At 59.3% G+C, this 21,180-nt stretch overlaps 2 protein-coding genes across 5 annotated transcripts in view; one reads left to right on the forward strand and one right to left on the reverse strand.

Moving 5' to 3' along the window:
- Positions 1 to 16,706, forward strand: part of ABCC1 (ATP binding cassette subfamily C member 1 (ABCC1 blood group)) — a 113,474-nt gene extending 96,768 nt beyond the window's left edge. The window contains exons 21-31 of the mRNA XM_079120603.1: positions 1,421 to 1,553; positions 3,608 to 3,815; positions 5,350 to 5,660; positions 6,876 to 7,075; positions 8,402 to 8,528; positions 9,052 to 9,153; positions 9,610 to 9,756; positions 10,917 to 11,075; positions 12,009 to 12,175; positions 13,232 to 13,426; positions 15,194 to 16,706. Coding sequence (XP_078976729.1) covers positions 1,421 to 1,553; positions 3,608 to 3,815; positions 5,350 to 5,660; positions 6,876 to 7,075; positions 8,402 to 8,528; positions 9,052 to 9,153; positions 9,610 to 9,756; positions 10,917 to 11,075; positions 12,009 to 12,175; positions 13,232 to 13,426; positions 15,194 to 15,302 — 1,858 coding nt within the window. The 3' untranslated portion in view covers positions 15,303 to 16,706. The remainder of the gene's footprint in view (positions 1 to 1,420; positions 1,554 to 3,607; positions 3,816 to 5,349; positions 5,661 to 6,875; positions 7,076 to 8,401; positions 8,529 to 9,051; positions 9,154 to 9,609; positions 9,757 to 10,916; positions 11,076 to 12,008; positions 12,176 to 13,231; positions 13,427 to 15,193) is intronic.
- A 3,813-nt stretch (positions 16,707 to 20,519) lies between these two features.
- The window catches only part of ABCC6 (ATP binding cassette subfamily C member 6), a 44,702-nt gene continuing 44,041 nt past the window's right edge, over positions 20,520 to 21,180 (reverse strand). For all 4 annotated transcript variants that reach the window (XM_079121431.1, XM_079121432.1, XM_079121430.1 and 1 more), the window contains one exon: positions 20,520 to 21,072. In XM_079121431.1, the coding sequence (XP_078977557.1) occupies positions 20,964 to 21,072 (109 nt within the window). In that variant the 3' untranslated portion in view covers positions 20,520 to 20,963. The remainder of the gene's footprint in view (positions 21,073 to 21,180) is intronic.

A 21,180-nucleotide genomic window follows, 5' to 3' on the forward strand; every position in this document is an offset into this window, starting at 1 on the left:
GACCGTCATCTCCCCTTGCATGGGTGAGCGAAGCAGAGCTGCCCCTAAGTCACACAGCTGGAGAGAAGCTGAACTTGAACTTGACCTCGGTCCCCGGGGTGATGTACTATGTAGCATGTCAGCCATTCCAGACAAGAGGGTGGTGGAGCTGCGGTTGACCTCAAATGGGCAGAGGATGGTGAGCCCAGCACGGTGCTGGCCCGGGCGGATACTCAGGTGGTGCTTTGCTGTTGTCACCTCCGTAGCCTAAGTTCAAGTTCCGGACTCCACTCGGGCCTGAGGCTGGGAGTCTGGAGCTCCTCTGTCCAAGCAGTGTGGGCTTGTGAGGTCCTAGGTCACACAGAGAGGTCCCCACCCCAAGGCTGGCTCCTGCCACGCACGGGCCCAGAGTGGGTCCAGTCCTTCCTCTGCTTCTGCCGAGCGCCCGCTCGGGCTTTTGAATCGGGGGCCGACCACCTGCTTAAGCTTGGCCAGAGGCTGGTGGGCGAGGGGAGATTCCCACCTCACACCTGGTCCAGGCGTGAGGTGCAGGAGACGCCCCAGCCCTGGGGCCTCTAGCCAGGGACCCGTTCTGGGCTCGGTGACTCCTGTAGGCAATGAGCAGGAGCGGGAGGACCGGAATCCTGTGCTGCCCACCACCAGTGCCGACTTTGGCCTGGCCCCTCGGATTTCTTACAAGTAGCTGGATCTTTTCAGCTTTTCCTGAACAGAGTGATAAAACCTGCCTACACAGTCCTGAGTTCACGGGCACCTGGTGGCTGGAACGGAGAGGCCGGCTGCTGGGGACGCTGCTCTTGGCTGCCCTTCTGCTCCTGTTCCTGCCCCAGGCCCTGCAGGCCCCTGGTGGCCAGGCTGTGGCAAAGGGTCTTCGAGGCTTCTGGAGAGCGGGCCCCAGACAGGAGGCCTGTGGCCGCGGGAAGGGTTGCCATGGCAACCGTGGACGGCTGGAGCTCCACGCCCCGACTTCCCGTCACCCAGAGCAGCTGGGAGAAGACCAGTGTCCCTGTCCACTTTCTGTTGCTCAAACTCAGTGCCACAGACGGGGAATCAGGGGAAGAGGACAGTTTGGCCCACGGTGGTGGTCACGGCCAAGCGTGGTGTCCGCTGGCAGCCTTGCTGTTGGCAGAGTCCCTGGGCACTGCAGAGCTGACACACGGAGACGCAGGGTGCTCAGGGAGGCCCGGCCAGAGCAGCTTAGGGCAGACCCGCCAGAAGTGACCTGTCCACTGCAGGGACGGGTGACTCCGTCCACCAGGGCAGAGGCCACCTCTCACTCCCTGTCCCTGAGGACCGTAACCTGGGCAGTGGCCTAAGGAGCTTGCGTGCACCCGGTTGTTCACCTGTGTGCCGGCATGTCCTGTCCTGGCCACCGCTCAGCCCAGCGCTGGCCCGAGGTGAACGTCCGTGTCTTGCTCTCCAGGCAGCTGAGCAGCTCCTCCTCCTACAGCGGGGACGTGAGCCGGCACCAGGCCAGCACCGCCGAGCTGCAGAAGGCCGGCGCCAAGGAGGAGACCTGGAAGCTGGTGGAGGCAGACAAGGCCCAGACGGGGCAGGTGGGTCGGGTGCCGGGCACTCACGGGCATTCCCACGGCGCCTCTCCAGGTGCCAAGGCCAGGGAGGCGAAGTGACCGGGGCCAGGCCACAGCCGCGGCAGGGTGGAGCCGGGATGGCGCCCCGCGGAGGCTCTGCTAGCTCCGGCCACCGGGCTCGGCCTGGGGTGCAGAGGTGGCTGCGGGCTGCGCCAGGTCCAGGGTGAGAAGGTGGACGGGCCACTCAGAAGAGCGTTTTCACTCTCCCTCCGTCTCCCCCTTGCAATGGCGTCAGTGAGGAGCCCATGCTGGCCTCGGGTGCGCCGTGTTCAGTGTCTGGTGACCCCTAGCCTCCGCCAGGAGGAGAGCGGGTTTCGGGCCCTTGGTCTGCTGTGTTCTTTTTAAAGAGAGCGTCTGTCTAGGCAGGGGTCCGTAGCTGTCCACTTGGGTGGTGATCTGAAGTTCGTGTTCTTCCTCTCTTTTTTTTTTTTTTTTTTTGCGGGGAAGGGGAGTACCAGGGATTGAACTTGGGCCCTTAGCCACTGAGCCACGTCCCCAGCCCTTTTTATTTTTTATTTTGAGACGGGGTCTCGTTAAGTTGCTTAGGGCCTCACTGAGTTGCTGAGGCTGGCCTCAAACTTGCAATCCTCCTGCCTCAGCCTCCCAAGCCGCTCACTTTACTTTCAGAAATAAATGTGGTCAAGAGAGGGCCTGGGGTGCAGCTTGGTGGAAGAGCACATGTTTAGGGTATGCCAGGCCCTGGGTCCATCCTCAGCACCCCAAAAATAATAAGTAAAAAAAATAAGTTCATGGTCAAAACCGAAGCCCCCGGGAAAGGCAGGTGGGGACCAGCTGGGTGGGCTGTCGTCAGAGCCCCTGGATGTACCCGAGTCCCCGGGCACCCTCTGCCCCAGCCTTTCCTCTCTGGCCGTTGCAGCCAGGCCGTGGCCAGACTCTCACCTCCAGAGACCAGAGAGGTCAGCTGGGAAGGAGGCCCGAGAGGCACTGTGTCCTCTTCACAGTCAGCCTGAGAGCGGGGGCTGGCTCACAGGCCCCGGCCACCACGACCCACTGCCCCCGAGGAAGGTGTCCCAAACCCTGCAGACCAGCCGCAGGGACGGCAGGCAGCCTGGCCGCATGGCGAGGTAACCGTGGCAGAGCGAAGGGACCGGGAAAGGGAGTCAAGGAAGCGGTCCTTCCACGTGGGGCCCGTGACCGTCCGCCAGCGGCAGTCGTGTGGTCTGTGGCCCCGGGTAGCTGAAGGGACGCAGGCCGCCCAGCAGAGAGCCCTGGTGTTGGCAGCACCCCCAGACTCCAAGGGAAATGCAGAGCGAGGCCGCCCCACGCGCCCTGTGGAGCCCAGTGCGCACCCAGCAAGGGAGACCCACAGCCTGGTGCTGGTGTGCAGAGGAAGTGTGGTGGCGGGCGGAGCCCGGCTGTGGGAGGGAGGTGACACTTGGTTGCTAGGCAACATGTCGCACCTTCCCATTTGCCCAGAACTCTGATGGTCCTGGAATAAGATCAGAGTCCTGCGTAGGAGCTCCCGGGCCACCTGCTCCTGTCTCATCTGGTTCCTCACTGGCCTACACGGCCCTCCTTTCAGCCACCCTTTCCTCCTTTCAGTCCCTAAGGCACGCCACGCCCCCTCATACCTCAGGGCCTTTGCACATAATGATCCCTCTACCTGGATTCCCTCTTTTCCATTTTTTGGTGGTGCTGGGGATTGAGCTCAGGGCCTCATGCATGCTAGTCAAGCCCCCTACCACCGAGCTACACCCCCAGGCCTTGGTCAATTTTTAGACGTCACTTCCTCAGAGAAACCCTCCCCGTGCCTCCCCACCCTGGCTTAAGATGCCTAGCTTTATGCTTGCATGGAACCACGAGTCCACTGCAGCCCTTCTGAAGAAGAGTCCTCTGGGTGATGGTCATGGGCAGCTGGCCCGAGGCTCCTCCAGGGCAGAGGCCTCGAGGGCAGGGTGCTAGAGGTGGGCAGAGGAGGGCAGGCGGCTGCTTGGGCAGCGGCGCTGACCTGGCGTGGCCGTGGCTGGGTGTGTCCGGCCGCCGCCTCGCGTCCCCAGGTGAAGCTGTCCGTGTACTGGGACTACATGAAGGCCATCGGGCTCTTCCTGTCCTTCCTGAGCATCTTCCTCTTCCTGTGCAACCACGTGTCCGCCCTGGCTTCCAACTACTGGCTCAGTCTCTGGACAGACGACCCCATCATCAACGGGACCCAGGAGCACACCAACGTCCGGCTGAGCGTCTACGGGGCCCTGGGCATCTCTCAAGGTGGGTCCCCCCGAGTGTGGAGCCCGCCGTCGCCTTGGGTCTGCTCACAGTGCGTCCCCACGCCTGTAGGGGTGTACGGCCCCCAGCCGGGCCAGGCCCAGGTGGACAGACCCTGTCCCATGGACCCTCCCTGGCGAGGTGAGCTGAAGGCGTCCTGTGGCCTGGGCAGTGAGGCCCGTCTGCCCACCTCACAGAGGGGCAGGTGGAGAGCCCAGCCGCCGTTGGGGCTTCCGCCAGGTCCCCTCTGTGTTCCGATGGAGGTGTCGACGCGGACACTGGACGGCACGCTGGACGGCCTCTGGAGATAGCTCTGGTTGTCACTGCAGGCCAGGGTGTTCAGTGAGTAGCCTACTGTGCGCAGGCCAGTGTCCTGCCCCAGGTCAGCAGCGAGCTGTGGAGGAGCCCTGCCGGGCCCTCCCAGCACCCCCATGGGGTCTCCAACCACCCAGGGCCACTTGGGGCTGAGGGACAACGCTGACCGGGTGCCTGGCTCCGTGCTCCCCGCCTTACGTCTTTGAACTTACTGTCCTCGCAGCAGCCCCGTGAATTAGGAGCTCCTATCTTCCCCATTTCAGAGTGCAGAAAATGAGGCCCAGAGAGGTTAAGTAAGTTGTCCAAAGTCACGCAGCTAATGCAGGGCAGAGCTGGCGCTGAGCTCACACTCTTAATCACCGTGCAGCGCATGAGCTGGTGTTGACGGCTCGTAAGACTGTTTACACACGTGTCCGTCATCGGTGACTCATTCATGTGCACAGAAACCTTGTGCTAACACACGAGCACTTCTGACCTGCCTGCAGTTCCAGGCGGGGTCCCCATTGTGTAGACGAGCCTCAGTTGCAGAGAGGCCCAGGGACTTGCGGGAGGGGCCCCCAGGCCGGCACGTGCCCAGCATGCACCCTTCTCAGATTGCTGGCAGGAGCCGCCAGGCTCTCCTGCTTCCTAGGAAATGGCTTTGGGAAAAGCCGTCAGTAGAAAAGCAAATGTGATGCCTTCGGTTTTTCAACCCATAATCTCCCCTTTCCTGGCCAGCAGGGCAAAGGACTGTGGCCTCCAAATCATAATCAAGAGGTTAGAGAACAGAGAGGGTGTGGTGCTTGCCTGGGCTCACACAGCAGCTGAGTCTGCTTCCCAGCATGGAAACCACAGGCCACAGGTGCTACTGCAATTCCTGCTGATTACAGCCGAGCTGCTCGCCAGTGGTCAGCCGCACTCCCAGCGCCCGAGAGCTGCCTGCAGCTGGCGGCACCCTTGCTGGGCAGCACAGAGGGAGGACTTGTGTCCCTGGGGAGAGCACCCGTCCAGGGACGGTGGTGAGCAGGTGAAGGGCTGGCCTCGGTCCCAACCCCACCCGCTTCTCCCCTGCAGAACACCCAGGGCAAAGGAGGCCACCTCTGGGTCTCCATGTTCTCACCGTAGAGGCGAGAAACTTGCCCCAAGTTGTTGTCAAAGTCGGCGCAGGTGCTGGGGCGCAGCGCCGCGGCGACCCGGCCGCGGCCCCTCCCGCCCTGGCGCCTCACCCCTGTCCGCCCCGCAGGCATCGCGGTGTTCGGCTACTCCATGACCGTGTCCATCGGGGGCATCTTCGCCTCGCGCCGCCTGCACCTGGACCTGCTGCACAACGTCCTGCGGTCGCCCATGAGCTTCTTCGAGCGCACGCCCAGCGGGAACCTGGTGAACCGCTTCTCCAAGGAGCTGGACACGGTGGACTCCATGATCCCGCAGGTCATCAAGATGTTCATGGGCTCGCTGTTCAACGTCATCGGCGCCTGCATCATCATCCTGCTGGCCACGCCCATCGCCGCCGTCATCATCCCGCCCCTGGGCCTCATCTACTTCTTCGTGCAGGTGAGAGCGGGGCCTGACACGGGGCAGCCACGGGGGCTCCTTCCGTCCCGCAGCAGGGCTGTTGAGCCTTTGCCTGCAGGGCCTCAGTCTCCAAGCTTGCAGTGACTCGTTCCTAGCTTGCAGTGACCAAATGCCCATTCCAGTAAGTTCAGGGCTGATGTGGCCACTCCAGGAGTGTGTCAATATCCCGGTTTCTATTTCTTCTCGTCCTTCTCCTCACAGAAGACTTCCATTCTTAAATCGGTCTCATGGTCCAGGATGGGTGCTGGAGTTCCAGCCATCACAACTACATTTCAGACAATAAGATTAACTTTAGGGGAACAGGACAAAGGAGCAGATGATTGCCGAGTCAGCAGTACCCATTTACATACACCTACTGTTCAAGAACTTAGTCACGTGACCACTGTTCTGCGCAAGGGAGGCTGGGAAGTGCTGGTTTTAGCTGGGCGTGTTACAGTTCCCAGTAGAAATGCCCCTCTGTCAGCCGGGATTGCTGAGCCGAGGAGGTGTCGCGTTCCCGGTTGACAGACGAGCATGTTGAGGCTCAGAGAAGAGAAGCATCTTGCCCAGGGGGCGGAGCTGAGCGTGTGAACCACCGGTTCTGTCTGGTTCCCAAGCCTGTGTCCTTACTTGTCCCAGAGCACTGACTGCAGCGGGGGGCAGGGACTCCTGGGAGCACAGACGGTTGCTTACGGGACAGTAGAATGCTGGACAATTGTCCACCCACACGGCTCTGCGGCTCGGACCCCATCACCTGGGGCCCAGTGACTGGGGCACTCGCCAGGATGGGCTCGGAGGGAGGCCCTTCCTGGCCCCGCACCTGCGCCTCCTGAGCTGAAGCAGCTTTGCCTCAGAATCGTAGCCGCTGCCCAAATCCGTCCTCGTCCTGGGCCAGGAGACTTTCCAAAGGCCCCGAGGCGGCACTAGCCAACCACACGCGGTCTTGGAGGTAGCGCAGGACCTGCCGAGGGCGGGCCCTGGGCACGCCGGGTGGAGGAGCGTTGGGTCAGCCTTGCAGGGGTGGCCGGGCACCTGGGTGCCGGGCTGTCCTCGCTCCGCTCCGTCGTCAGCACGGGGCCGCAGCCCACGGGGTGCTGGGCACCTGTTGAGGGCACTGTGCTCCTCCTGGAGGTCCTGGTCACGGCCCAACGTTACCTGCCTGGCCCGGGGAGGTGGCCCGGCACCGACCCGTCTCCTCTCTCCTTCCGCGCCCAGAGGTTCTACGTGGCCTCCTCCCGGCAGCTGAAGCGCCTCGAGTCGGTCAGCCGCTCCCCCGTCTACTCGCACTTCAACGAGACCTTGCTGGGGGTCAGCGTGATCCGGGCCTTTGAGGAGCAGGAGCGGTTCATCCACCAGAGTGACCTGAAGGTGGACGAGAACCAGAAGGCCTACTACCCCAGCATCGTGGCCAACAGGTGCCTGGCACCCGCGGGAGGGCGGGCAATGCTGGTGCCGCCTCCCGGGCCTCAGTGTCTTGTGCACCTTGCAGAACGCTGGGGAGACTCGGGGAAGGCAGGTCACAGTGCCTGTCCAGAGTGCAGGGCAGCACTGTTAGTGTTCAGTGCCCCGGGGTGTGGCTGAGCGGGACAGCATTCCCTGGAGCTCCCAGGAGCACGGTCCAGCTGCGCTCCCGTGACCCTGCTCCCCGGCAGGCAGACTCTGCTGTGGAGTATCTCTGCACATCGTCCCGGGTGAGGAGCGGTTGCTCGCGCCTGAGGGAGGTGTGTCCTAAGCAGCTGGCACACACTAAGCTGAACCACATCAAAATGCCACGTTGCAGATCAAAAGCGAATGGCATCAATCAAATTCTTTGCTGAAGGCAGACAAGTGTCTGATGCATCCGTAAAATAGCCTCCTCGTCCATTTTCACCCTGACAGCCTGAGGGGTGGCCTGGAGGTGACCCAGAACCAACCATGGGCCTGCTTGACACAGTCAGATCCCACAGTAGAGAACTGGGTGGAGGGAACGTAGATAACTTCCCTTGCAGAGTTTTTAGGGAGTTTGTCAGAATCTGGCTTCGTCTACGGGATGATGCCACACGCAAGGGTCAGTCACACAGATCATATGGACTGTGGTGGAAAAAAGGTCCTACAACACCATCTCCCTAAAGAAATGCAAAACACTTTCCGTTTTAAAACATGAAAGTAGTATTTCTCATGCTGCGTGATATCTTCTGAGTTAGATTTGAGCACACAAAGCATCTGTTTGTGTTTTTAAAAAGTAAAACACCCTGGAATCGGGATGAGTCTGGGAACACACTAGGGACATTGAAAAGTGGTAGCTCTTTTCTGGATCCGTCTCCTGCCCAGAGACATTGTTTAAACCAGATCTGCCTCTTACAGCTGATGACTTCTTGGGACTGAGGAATGTCTAGGGCAGCATGTTTTATGCACGCGTGTATTTTAAAGACTTCCTAAGAAAAAGCTGGTTCATGATATTTAGGCGAGCGTGTGACATTTCAGGAAACGTGGCTTCTGGGGAACACTATTTTAATCCCTGGCTTGCCAGGCTAATGCAGAGTTACTGACAGGACCGCCCCGGGCACGCCTTCCCCCGGGGCCAGGCCGCACGTGTGGATGAGCAGAACGCGATGGCCCTTCTCCAGGACTATCAGGGAATTATTTCAGTTAGCACATGGGCTCCCCTCTGCTCTCGTTGGCCAGAAGCCAGGTCTCTGAAAAGCTGACGTGTGCATGTGTGTCTGTCTGTCTGCTGCCTGCCTGCCTATTTCTCTGTGCAGGTGGCTGGCTGTGAGGCTGGAGTGTGTTGGCAACTGCATCGTCCTTTTTGCCTCCCTGTTTGCGGTCATCTCCCGGCATAGCCTCAGCGCTGGCCTGGTGGGCCTCTCGGTGTCCTACTCGTTGCAGGTAAAGGGGATGCTTTGCCTGGGTGATCACAGCCTCCTCACGGGGGGTTTCAGGTTCCTGGGCCTTTGCTTCAGGTTCCCATAGGGAGGAGAGGAAAGGGGCTGAGAGCAATTTGAGAAGCAAGTACAGAGCCTGGTGACCAACCACAGGAAAGGAATTTGACTTGTGGCCAGGATTCTCTGTCAGCCAATAAAATTCCTTGATGGCTTGAGGGGACGCATTAGTTACAAGGGAAAATGGTTTGAAGACTATGAATATTCCTCTAAGTGCTGCTTTGGCGGCATCTCATGACTTCTGACACACTGTGTTTTCATATTGTCATTGAGGTCGAAGTGTTCTCTAACTTCCTTTCTGATCTCTCGAACAGCTTAGGGGTCATTTTGAAAACTGTGGTACTTAAGAGATGTGTGGCGAGTCGGGGCGATGGCTGTGTGTTCCTACACTTCTCACCATTCGTGACTACACACAGAAATGAAAGAGGGCTTCTTCTGCTAGAAACTCCACCTGACTCTTCCTCTCGCAGGTCACCACGTACTTGAACTGGCTGGTCCGGATGTCGTCTGAGATGGAGACCAACATCGTGGCAGTGGAGAGACTGAAGGAGTACTCGGAAACCGAGAAGGAGGTACGGCCAGGGCCTGACCCGGCCTCTTGGCCTCGGTATCTGTGTGCACACTGCCCGAGGGGGCGGGGAGCTGGACCCCCACCAGGTGGAATCCATCCTGAACTTGCCCCAGCTCTGTGAACACCTTCCGCTACTCACTCTCGGGAGAAGACCACTCCCTCGTCGGTTCAGCCTGTAAATGTGCACACCTACTGTGTGCTCCCGGTCACAGGAGACCTCTGTGAACAAGCAGGGGCAGAGCCCGTGCTCACAGCGGGGTGGGCCAGGGGTGTCCAGGCAGCCGTCAGTGCTCAGCAGGAGAAGGGAGCAGGGTGGGCACAGGGGACATGGGCCAGGAGGGGGCCACGCTGACCTGAGGTCTGTGGAGGCGAGGGAGCTGGCCCAGCAGCGCCTGTGGCACGCGCGGACTCGAGATTCCTCACTGTCCCCTTCCATCCCACCCCCCCGTGAGCGAAGGCTCCCTGGCAAATCCCGGAGACGGCGCCACCCAGCACCTGGCCCCACGAGGGCCGAGTGGAGTTCCAGGACTATGGGCTGCGGTACCGAGAGGACCTGGACTTGGTTCTCAAGCACATCAACGTCACCATCCACGGGGGAGAGAAGGTGGGTGTGCGCTGTGCCCCCGCCTGTTCACTGCTGGCACCGGCTGAGGTCAGCTGCGTGTGACCGGCCCTGTCGTCTTCTGTCACATCCCCGTGCTGAGTCACAGGGCTGGGTTGCGGGGCTCGTGGAAATGAAGGCAGTTCGGTGTGCCCAACAGGTGGCACCTGGGACCCCAAAGATCAAATGAGAACTGCAGGTATGTTTGGGGGGAAATAAAATCTGACATCTTGTAAAACTCATTTCCTGCTTTGCTAAGATGTCGGAATGCCTGTCAGCTCGGCCCCTGGCACAGGCCCGGCTCTTTCTAAGCCAGACACACTCCCACGTCCACCCTGCTCCCCAGCCCGACCCGCGGGCCCCACTGGCCCCGTAAGGCACTGGTCGGAGTCGCCGTCGTGGGAGTGAGATGACGTCACGGTCACTACTGGGGACGGCTCGAGGGCCATGTGAAGCTGGAATTTAAGACCTCTGTCGGTTCCAAGCTATTCCCAGAAGACACCCCTGCTTGAGAGCCTTGGGGCTTCCTCAGAAACCAGGCCCCAGGTCTTCCCGGCCATCGGCGCTTCTGCCCGTGGGGATTTGTTGAGCTGTCCCTGCCACGGGCCTCCCAGTTGCGTTCCCACGAGCCGATTTCCCTGACTCAGGAGCAGGGAGGGCAGGGCAGGCAGCATCCTGGTGGGAACTGTTACGCGCTGGCTGCCTCGGCCGTGGCTGTCGGGGCAGAGGGAGCACGGGGTGGCCCCATAGCCGGGAGACGGGGTACAGGATACCAAACGGGTGCAGGAGATCTGCTGGAATCTGAGGAATTCCAGCAGCTCAGGATGAGAAGGGAAGAAGACACTCGCAGCTACGCAGCACGCCCCAAGGGGGACAAGATGGCACCCTGCTAAGCTTTCTGCCCGGGACTGTCTCTTTGGAGGCCTCTACCGATCTGTTCAAAGAAGGCATTAGCTCCTTGGGGAGCCTGGCAAGGGGAAGGGGGTCCTTTGGTCCAGACAGCCCCTCAAGGAGTCCCTGGGGAGCTGGTGAGGGTGAGTGTGGCAGGGTCGGTGGACTGGCTGGCCACCATCTGGGCCAGACACTTGGCAGGAGCCCTGTGCGGCTGCAGCGACCCCAGTTTCTGCCCCGCCCACCTCACCCTGGCCCTTCCTGTTCTGCAGGTCGGCATCGTGGGGCGCACCGGAGCCGGGAAGTCGTCTCTCACGCTGGGCTTGTTCCGGATCAATGAGTCTGTAGAGGGAGAGATCATCATCGACGGCGTCAACATCGCCAAGATCGGCCTCCACGACCTCCGCTTCAAGATCACCATCATCCCCCAGGTGCCGTCTGGGCAGGGCCGAGGGCCATGGCACTGGCAAGGCTGGGGTTGCGCTAAAGTGACATCAGCCTCTCCAGCCGCCGACTCAGTCCATCAAGATCAGAAGTTGGGTGTTTTTTTGTTGTTATTTGTTTAATTGCATCTGAGCCAGGCGTGGTAGTGCACACCTGTAGTCCCAGCAACCCAGGAGGCTGAGGCAAGAGATTCGAAAGTTGAAGGCCAGCCTCAGCAACTTAGAGAGACCCTGTCTCAAAATGAAAAGGACCGGGTGTAGCTCTGTCGTGGAGCGCCCAGGCCCAGTCCCAGTCCCCAACACCACACACACACAGGCCTTTGTCCTTAACAATACAGGGTAACGACTGTTCACGTAGCATTTGCACCGAGATCGGTGGAAGTCATCTAGAGATGACACGCCACGCAGGAGGATGGGAGAAGGCCGCGTGCAGATGCTGTGTTACAGGGGAGACCTGAGCATCTGCAGAGTTGGGGTCCAGGATGCGTGGCCCCCATGAGATGCCATCTCTCTGCCAGCTTGTGGGGTCAGGATGAGAATCTCTAGTGCTTCCTAACTCTAGGCAGCGATGAAGAACCTTCTAGAGCCATGCCCCTGGGAGGCAGCTCCCCGCCCTCCGTCGCCTGTCTTTTTCCTGAAGTTTCCTCCGAGAGTCTCTTAGGGAGGAGGTGGGCCGAGGGAGGAGTTCATGGGACTTTAGGATTATCAGTGCCTGGCTCCCTTCTGGAAGGTGCCCAGCACATTTGCATTTTGAAAACCGAGAAGTTCTGTGCAAATAGAACCGTTTTAGCCCATTAACCTGAGGTTTTTTCAAACCCACATTTTTCACTGCGAACATCTCCAGAATCAGGGGTCCTGGGGGCTCTGAGGGCCCTTCCTCGGGGACGTGCGCTGACAGGCCCCCTGCTCTCTCCTGAGCAGGACCCCGTTTTGTTCTCGGGCTCCCTCCGCATGAACCTGGACCCATTCAGCCAGTACTCGGACGAGGACGTGTGGACGGCCCTGGAGCTGGCCCACCTGAAGAGCTTCGTGTCCGGCCTTCCCGACAAGCTGAACCACGAGTGTGCAGAAGGCGGGGAGAACCTGAGGTGGGCGGGGAGCGGACGTGGGCGGAGCTGCTCCTGGCACCCACCTTGGCCGGGCGGTGTGGGAAGACCGTCCTCCTGCATCTGCTGGCTGGGTGGGAGGCCCAGCCCCACTGCAGACAAGCCATTTGCCCCTGCACTTCTGGAGCCTCAGTCTCCAGACCTGTAAAGTGGCCGCACACCAGGCCTCTACCTGGAGGTGTGATGGCCAGGCCAGCAGTTCATTTCCTCACACCAGCGCCTTGGGTTGTGGGCAGCTGTCCGTCACAAAGAGCATCTGTGGCCCTGCTCTGAGCCCTCAAGCCCCCGCCCCCCACCGGCTGGGCCCTTCTCCCAGGATCCTTAGGATCTGCCAGCAGCTAAAGGGTTAATGCGTGGCACAGCTGGGAGCCTCTGGGGATCCTGTTCCAGATCTATTGGTCGCTGCTAGATCCGGGTATCCATCACCATGACAACCAACACCGCTTGTGCTGGCCAGCAGCAGTGGTTGGCATGCTGGGATGGTCTTCCTGGTGGCTCTGCTGATCTTGGCAGGCTCACTCGTGTGTCCAGGGTCAGCTGGTGTTGGCAGACCTTGATCTGAACTGGGGCAATGAGGGTACATGCCGTGTGTCCCTGATACTCCAGTAGGCCAGCTGCAGCATGTCCTTGTGACGGGGAGGCACAGAATGAGCCAGCCAACGGGCAGTCCCCCTCCAGGCCTCTGTTGGCCTTAGGTTTGCCAGCATCCCCTTGGCCAAGGCAAGGCCCATGGCTGAGGCCAGAATCAGACAAAAGGCCCTAGAGTTGGACATGGATGTGTGGACGTGGGGCCATCTTTACTGTCACTATACCAGCCATTGAACTGGACCAGTGTTTGGAATGTCACCTCTGAGCCTCTGGGGCTGGTCCTGAGCCTGCCGCTTGCTCAGGAGATTGCTTAGTGATGTCTGCCATGGGTGTGGGCGTGGGAGAGGGTGAGCTCTCCTGGTCGAAGCAACACCAAGCATCTCCTTCTTCTGCTCAGGCCTGGCTCAGGGCCTGTGGGGTTGACCTGTCTCTGGCCTCTTCCCTTTGCAGTGTGGGGCAGCGACAGCTGGTGTGCCTGGCCCGGGCTCTGCTGAGGAAGACAAAGATCCTCGTGCTGGATGAGGCCACAGCGGCCGTGGACCTGGAAACGGATGACCTCATCCAGTCCACCATCCGGACGCAGTTTGATGACTGCACGGTCCTCACCATTGCCCACCGGCTCAACACCATCATGGACTACACCAGGTGGAGCCCTCACGGCCTCCGGCTCAGCCCGTTCACCAGCTCCTTTGTTCCCTCACCACTGTCCTGACGCTGGTGGGGCCTCTGTCCTGGGTAGCGCCCGCACATCTGTGCAGGGCTTCGACTGCGTGCCCAGACCTGTTCTGGGTGGTGGGGACCCTTCAGGACACTGTCAAAGCTCCCACCTTGGGGACCTGGTCAGAAGACAGTGATCAGAGGGCCCGGGATGTGATCTCAGAGGACGAGGCATGCTGGGGAGGTGCACGAGGGCACGGGGCAGTACCACGCAGGACCCGGTGCCCGTGGCACGCTGCAGGCACAGCACCTGGGGCCCATGGAAATGTTCTATTTTTAAAATTAAAGATATAATATATATAATATCATAATACATATCATTATATAATATATGTATATATATTATTATACATACATTATATATTATCTATTACGTATATATTATATATATATGTGAGCCTGGATCATATATATCGCCAAGCCTGGATCACAGTCACCTCTCTACCTACAGTCAGAAAGTAAGATCGATGGTATTTGGTCTGGAGAAAGTGACCATGGAGGCATCAGGCCAGGATGCACAAAAGCCATAGCACAGTGCACACTGGGGTGTTGGAGGTGGAAGGCCCTTCCACAGAGGTGACATTTGAGCAGAGTGTTGAATGAGGAGACAATCAGCCATAGGAAGATCTAGAACAGGGATCCGTCTCTTTCTGTAAAGGGCCAGAACACCTTCAGCATTGCCAGCTGAACAGATTTGGTCACAGCTACCCGGCTCTGATGGGGTGGCAGGAAGCAGCCATAGGCCACACAGAGATGAGAGAGTATGGCTGTATTTTAATAAAACTTATTCATAAAATCAGGGGGCCAGAGTTGGGCCATGTAGTTTGCCAACTTTGTATCTAAAGGAGGAAGAATCTAAGCAGAGGGCACAGCTGTAGGAGCCCAGAGGTGGGGAGGTGCTTGCTGGCCTTGAAGGCTAGCAAGGTCAGTGTGCTTGGGGTTGGAATTGAGGGGACAGTGGTGGGAGACAAGGCCAGAAGGGTAGGCAGGGGCTGGACCTGGAGCACCATGTACTGCAAGGAGGAGTCTGGAACTTAGAGTGCCACGAAGTCGCTGGAGCGTTTATGTGTAGGGGCAATCAAACGTTCTTTAAAGTTTGCTGAGCACCTGTGTGTGACAGGTCCCCTTCTGGCACGCTTGAGACCCACCAGGAGAACAGTCTGAAACGAGGTCAGGAAGGGCCAGTCACTGTTGGATCCTATAATATCACCTTATGGACCAGGGGTCTGCAGATTACAGCCCCAGAAGCCAGATCTGGCCCACTGCCTGTCTTTATAAATAAAGTTTTATTGACACGCAGCCATGCCTGTCCATTTACCTGTCATCTCTACTGCTTTCACATGATAAGTGCGCAGAAATGAGTTCTTAAAACAGAAACCAGAGCTGAAAATACCACCTGGCCCTTTTCAGTGAAAAGTCGCTGACCCCTGTTGTAGACCATGGTAGGATCTTTTATTTCGTTCTGAGTGCCATGGAACAGTAACTGTGAATGGTTGATGGTTGCTGTTGCCACTACTCCCCCGTCACTGTCACCTCCCCACTGTTGCTGGGCAGGGTGGACTCCTGATGAGGAGGCAGTCTTACGGCAACGTGACGTTGGCAGGAGATGGACCAAGGTCCTGGTGGAGGGTGTCAGCAGCGCCTTGGCCGGTGGACCCCTTCCTGCCTCTCATGTCTGCATCCCTCCCCCCGCAGGGTGATCGTCCTGGACAGAGGAGAGATGCGGGAGTGTGGCACCCCCTCTGACCTCCTGCAGCAGCGGGGGCTCTTCTACAGCATGGCCAGAGACGCCGGCTTGGTGTGAGCAGGGAGCCGGTGCATCTCGGAACTGCAGGGCCAGCGTCCTTGGGAACCCAAGCCTCCCATACAAACCAAAAAATCCAAACCCAGAAACCAGAACAGACACGCAGCTACCATCTGGCCCTTGCCCAGAATGGGCTTGAAGAAGAGGAAACGCGGAGAGGCCGCCCCCCAGACACACACCCCGCCGGGCTCTCCCCGTTCTCACGCCCCGGGACGCGCACAGCTCCTGGCGCACCCCACAGGGGGGCATTTGGCGGCCAGACTTCTGGAGAAATCGGCTGTGTAAAATATGCTAGTGACCAAAAGCTACCAGCTGCCTGGCGTTGCTCCAGCCAAAGCCTGTGGATTCCAGGTTGCCGGGATGCTCCCAGTCCCCCCGCCTGTCCATCACCTCTGATATCCTCGTCTGCTTCCAGCGGGAAAGCTTCGTTTCCTTGGGACTGCAGCTCCAGCGAGGGGCCCGGTGAAAATCCTTGTGACCCTCGGGTGGCACTCCAAGGCCAGGACAGTCCTCTTGCCAACCATCTGGTCTCCAGGCCAGTACCCCAGCGTGGCTTCTGCCAGGATTTGCTTCAACTGCTGGAGGCCCCCTCCTGCCCCCAGGCACCAGCTTGAGGGGACTTGGCTGGACCCGGAACCCCAGACCTCCCGCCTTGCCCACCCTTCCTGCCCCTGCGCTGGTGCTTCCTTCCTGGCCTTCCTGCACTCGTTACCCAGCGCCAGGGCGGGTCTCCTCCTCCTGGTACCCGGAGGAGATGAAGGTCTACTCACGGTTACGAAGCATCCCAGGTGTTACCCGTTGGTACCAAAAAGAATTCAGTCTTCTCCATTTTAGATTCTAATTTCTCACCCTTGCCATCTGCCTGGCTGCCAGAGAGCAGCCTTGCAGAGAATTTGACATTTAGTTACTGATTTTCTTCCAGGATAAGGACTCATTCTGTTTTTTTTTTTTTTTTAAGTCCTGCTCCAGGGGAAAAGATCATCTTAAGAGTTTAATTTCTTAGGAGGAAGTATCAAGCCGAGGAGCAGCATTCCCAGGGAGTAGCCAAACCTGGCCCTGCGTTTAACAGTGGTCCATGCGTCCTCGGAAGAAAACCAAGAGGGGGAGTCCTTCACAGAGGGTCCTTTAGGTGTCTCAGTGACAGACCAAAGCGAGACCCCTGAAGCTCACGGCTGCTCCAGAGTTCGTACTTGCTATGAATCACGTTGCCGACTTCAAACCCAGAGAAACATCTTTCTTCTTTTAGGTGGAAATATATATTTATTTTTTGTAAGTTATACCATTCTTTCACGTTAGAGAATCCAAGTTTTTCTTGGGAATCTTTTTGTAACGACTTAACACTGGAAACGTGAACATTTGCAAATAATTTACAGTAAAAAGAATACTTTATTTCTTTCTAAACAACTGTTCTGTTTTCTTTCGGGGGTCAGCGAAGGTGGCTCCCCGGATAGAGTCGGGATGTGGCAGGTGTGTTCTTTCTGGAGGGAGCTGGGTGGGATTCAGCAGGTGCGCAGAGCCTGGGCTTTGGGGCCAGACAGACTGAATCGGAGTCCGTCCCTGGTCACCTGTGGCATGATCCTGCTGCCGCCCCTGTTGCTTGGTCTGTGGAAAGGGGCTGGTTGGAACTACCTTGTGGCGTTCTTAGGAGGTTGAGCCGTGGTATTTGGAACACGTGGCCAGCTCAGGTGCTCAGGCATAAGTCCCATGTGGCCAGTGTTACCCTGGAACCTGCCTTCGTGGTAGGACAGACCAGGCTGGGCTGCCGTGACCAGTGAGCCCTAAGGTCCTGGGAAGTGAGCTCGAGGGTCTACGTCCCGCTCTCCCACCTCCTCAGGGCTGGCTTCCGTCTCCCCAGAACAGAGGAAGGGGGTGGACAAGTCCCGGAGCAGACCTGAAGCAATCCCACTCAGCCCCTGAGCCAAAGTCAGGCCCGCGTGTTTAGACCCAGCCATCAGGGGATGCTGGAAATGGGGGTGTGTGTGTGGGAGGCGGTTCCTCCCTGTTCTGATGGATGAGTTTGGGTCACAAGACGGGACTGTGAGTCTCTGAGTTCGTATTAGGTGAGCTGGTGGATACCCAGGAGCACGCCCTTTATGCTATGCCGAGACCGTGCACTTAGTACATGTGCAGATGGAACATTCTAGCACTTCCATTGTCCCCCCATGCACTGCTGTCCCCTGACAGCTCGCATCAGAGACTGCAGATCAGGAAGGCAGCCACCGAATCGAAGCTGGTGAGGTTCTGGCCATTTAAACTCACAGTTGGATCTGCTGGTGAGGAGTCTGGATTTTAGGCATGAGGTGTGTCCCCGTCTCGGAGCCTGTCCCCCTGCATTAAAACCCCAGGACTGACTGTAGACAGGTCTCTGAGGGTTGGACCTGGTGCGTGTCTAGGGGGTTGTTGGGCTGGGCACAGGCTGCTCAGGAGAGACCCAGGGCTGGGTTTAGTCTGCTTTGTGAAGAGGCTGCTGAGCAAGGCCTTACCTGCCAAGGTAAGTGCTTTGGTGTCTTGAAGGAGAGGCGGCACTCAGTTTTCTTGTGCACCTACTGTGTGCCTGGCTCCGGGCTCTGTCTGCGAAACTGTTGGAGGGCCCCGGCTGCTCCTCCATCCCCACCCTCTGTCCGATCCAAGGGCTAATTTGGCACTTTCTCCAAAACATCCAGGATTCAACCACTTCTTCCTCCCTTTGCTTCCTCTGGCTCTTGTGTCCCTACAGTGGCTTCCTCAGTGACCTTCTGGTCTCTGTCCCTGACCACCCTGCTCCTGCTGGCTTTTGGCAGTGCCATGGTGATCCAGGACACGAGCTGATGGCCGGCTCCTGTCCGGCTTGCCCAGAGGGCGTCCCACTGGCTCTGCCCTGTGCATCTGAGCAGGTGGCTCTGCCAAGCAGGGTCTCCGTTCTCTCCTGCTGCCGTCTCTGCACAGCCCAGCACAACCTGCGCAGGCGGCTGGACTTGCCACTGGGAGCCTGGCCTGCCGGGTTTGCCCTTCAGGAATTGCGGCTTCTTCATCCACACAACTGGGGTCCTCAGGTCCCCCTGGCTGGGCCTTGGTGAGGACAGAAACAGACCAGGTAACACCCCTGGACCAGGCCCAGCCCCGAGGACCCCTTGGACCCCGTGGGGTCAGTCACATGCCCTCCCTCCCTCCTGTCACCTGGTGTGCAGGGAGCCCAAGTGCCACGTGTGTGCTCCGGTGGGGGAGACGTGGCGGACAGTGCAAGGAGGAAAGGAGGCTCCCGCCGTCCTCGGGGACTCCAGGTGGAAGTGGGCCCTTGCTGTGTGCTGATGCCAGAGAGCCCAGAGAGGCAGCGTCACCTGCGGGTCAGGACGTGGCGCTGAAGCCCAACTGGTGGAGACACTGACTTACAACAGGCCCTTGGTCCCAGTCTTCCCCTCTGACAGAGGCCCAATGGCTCGCGCCACGGCTCGAGAGGCTGAGGAAGGAGGCTCACGAGTTCGAGGCCAGCCTCAGTAACTTACTCTATCTCAAAATAAAAAATTAAAAGGGCTGGGATGTGGCTCAGGGTAAAGCAGCCCCGGGTTCAGTCCCTGGTACCAAAAAAGAAAAAGAAGAGGGTGTAAGAGAAGCTCCGCCCAGCCCTGGGCCCTAGGATGGGCACACGACAGCACTACCTCCTCCAGCTGGGCTCACTGGCCACGTGGCAGGCACTGGAGCAGCCTGAGGCCGAGACACCTGCGGAGACAGGCCCTGGCCGAGGTCCTCTGAACGCGGCCTTGCCAGACCCGTGCTCCTCCCACCAGCCGGGCCTGCTGGCAGGAGCCTCTGGCAGGGGGACCAATGGCCTGGACAGCCTCCTGGCTGCTGTCCAAGACTCATGGTGTGGGCCAACAGCAGCCTCGCGAGCAGGCTCCAGGGCGCTGGCTTCCACGTGCCGGCCACCCATCGCCCACACTCAGCTCCCTGGTCTATGACGGAGGCTCTGGTGGCCAGGAGCCACCCCAGCTAAGTTCGCTCTGCCTGTGACCACTTGGCAGGGGTGCCGGGTGGCTCGGCTGCTGGCAGAGAAGAGCAGAGTACCCTGGGCAGGGCCGACCCTTTCTCTACAGGGGATCCTGCCCCATGCTGAAGGCACCAGAAGGACCCGCTGCCTGCCTCGGGGCAAAGGGGACTGAAGCTGTTCCGGGGATTCAAGTATCTGGGCTGAAGGGCAAAACGCAAAACCTATCAGCAGGCAGAGGCACTTGGCTGCGGGGGAAGCAGGCCCTAAGTCCCATCCAGCACCATCGGGGTGACTGCATGCACCAGGTGACCTATGGTAGCAGGACAGCATAGCTGATCCGACACACACACCCCAGGGGACAGATGGCTGTGTATGAGACTTTTTTTTGTCATAATTATAGAGGGACACACCACTGGCACCTGGCAGGTCCAGCCCAAGAACGCTGCTAAACACCCTGTGCCGTACAGGACGCCCTGCCAGAGTGCTCCTGCCCCACATCACTCCTGGCCACGCTGCGAGACAGGAGCACGCCAGCTCTGCTTCCCACCGCATTCCGCCTGTCGCTGGTTTATCCTGACAGCAGCGCCCGGGGTCGGTGAGGAGCCCCGACTCGCACGGTGAGGATTGGGGAGCTGGTTTCTCGGGCTGCCCTTCGCACGTGTCGGCCACCTGAGACTCCCTGGTCCTCTTTCCTGGTGCCTGGGGCTGATCTACGCGTCTGGGTGTGAGCAGGACGAGGCGCTGAGATGGACGGGCCCTGATTAAGGCCCTAGGTACCGTCTGCAGCACGAGTCTGACCGGAACCCTCGGGGCCTTCTGATGGTCGCAGGGGATCCCCTGGAATGGAGCTGGGGTCTGGTCTTTAGCAACCACGTGCTGAGTCCTGAGCGGGTGAGCCACGGGGTCCTGGCAGCCGGGAGCTGGAAACTGAGTGTGTGCCGTGCTGGCCTGTGCCCGGAGGGGCCCTTTCTGTGTGGGGATCTGGCTCATGTGTCCAGAGGGGACAAGCTGGAGCTCCTCTACAGTGAGGTACGGGGCACCCTTTCCTCCTCCTGGCTGATGCTGAGATCATGGCTTCAAAATATCCAAAGGGAAAACCCATCAGCAGCTGTGGGGCCAGCGGGAGGTGGGTGTGGCTGCAGGTGGCAGCAGGAAGGGTCCTTGGAGTGGGACTGCTCCTTGTCCCCGTGGTGGGGGTGCCCTGTGAACACACAGGCAGAACTGGAGGCGTGAACGGGCTGGGCCGTGTTCCTGTCGACGTCCTGCTTGTGATCTTGCACACAAGTTTAGCAAGATGTCACTGAGCCCAGAATGCCTTCAACACAGTTAATTTGGAAGAAGTGCACACCCCTGGCCCCAGGAGTCAGGTTTAATTGATCTGGGCTGGACCTGAGCGGGGGTCTGTTGCCAAGCTCCCAGGTGAGTCCGGCGGGCAGCCGGGCCTGAGGGGGACTGTCGACTGACCCCAGAGTGGATGGGGCTTGAGCTGGCCTGGCCCAGGCTGCCCTGCAGCTTGCTAGGTCCATCTGGGTCTGATATTCTGTGAAAATCGGCACTTTCTTGGCCATTTTCCTCCTGGAGCAGAGTCTGGACTTGACACCACAGGGAGCCGCTGATGACAGCCAGGTCACTGGCGTCCCCAGGACACGGCTGGCTCTGAGGGCTGGCCCAGCCAGGGGACCGTTGAGGGGCCTGCCTCAGACCAGGCCTGACTCCTGGGCCAGCCTGTAGAACAGGCCTTTGTGGGCCAGCAGCTGGGCTGGGCTGCCTCTCTCTGCCACCTGCCCCTTGTCCATGACCAGCACCCTGCGGGGAAGGAGACGGGCAGCTCTTGGTACAGCAGCCCCAGCCCTCGGCAGCTGTGCCAGCCCGCTCCTCTCCAAGGTCTGCTGCCCAGAACTCCCAACTTCCTGA

This window comes from Sciurus vulgaris, assembly GCF_902686455.1.
Source record: "Sciurus vulgaris genome assembly, chromosome: 18".
NCBI classification, from domain to species: domain Eukaryota; kingdom Metazoa; phylum Chordata; class Mammalia; order Rodentia; family Sciuridae; genus Sciurus; species Sciurus vulgaris.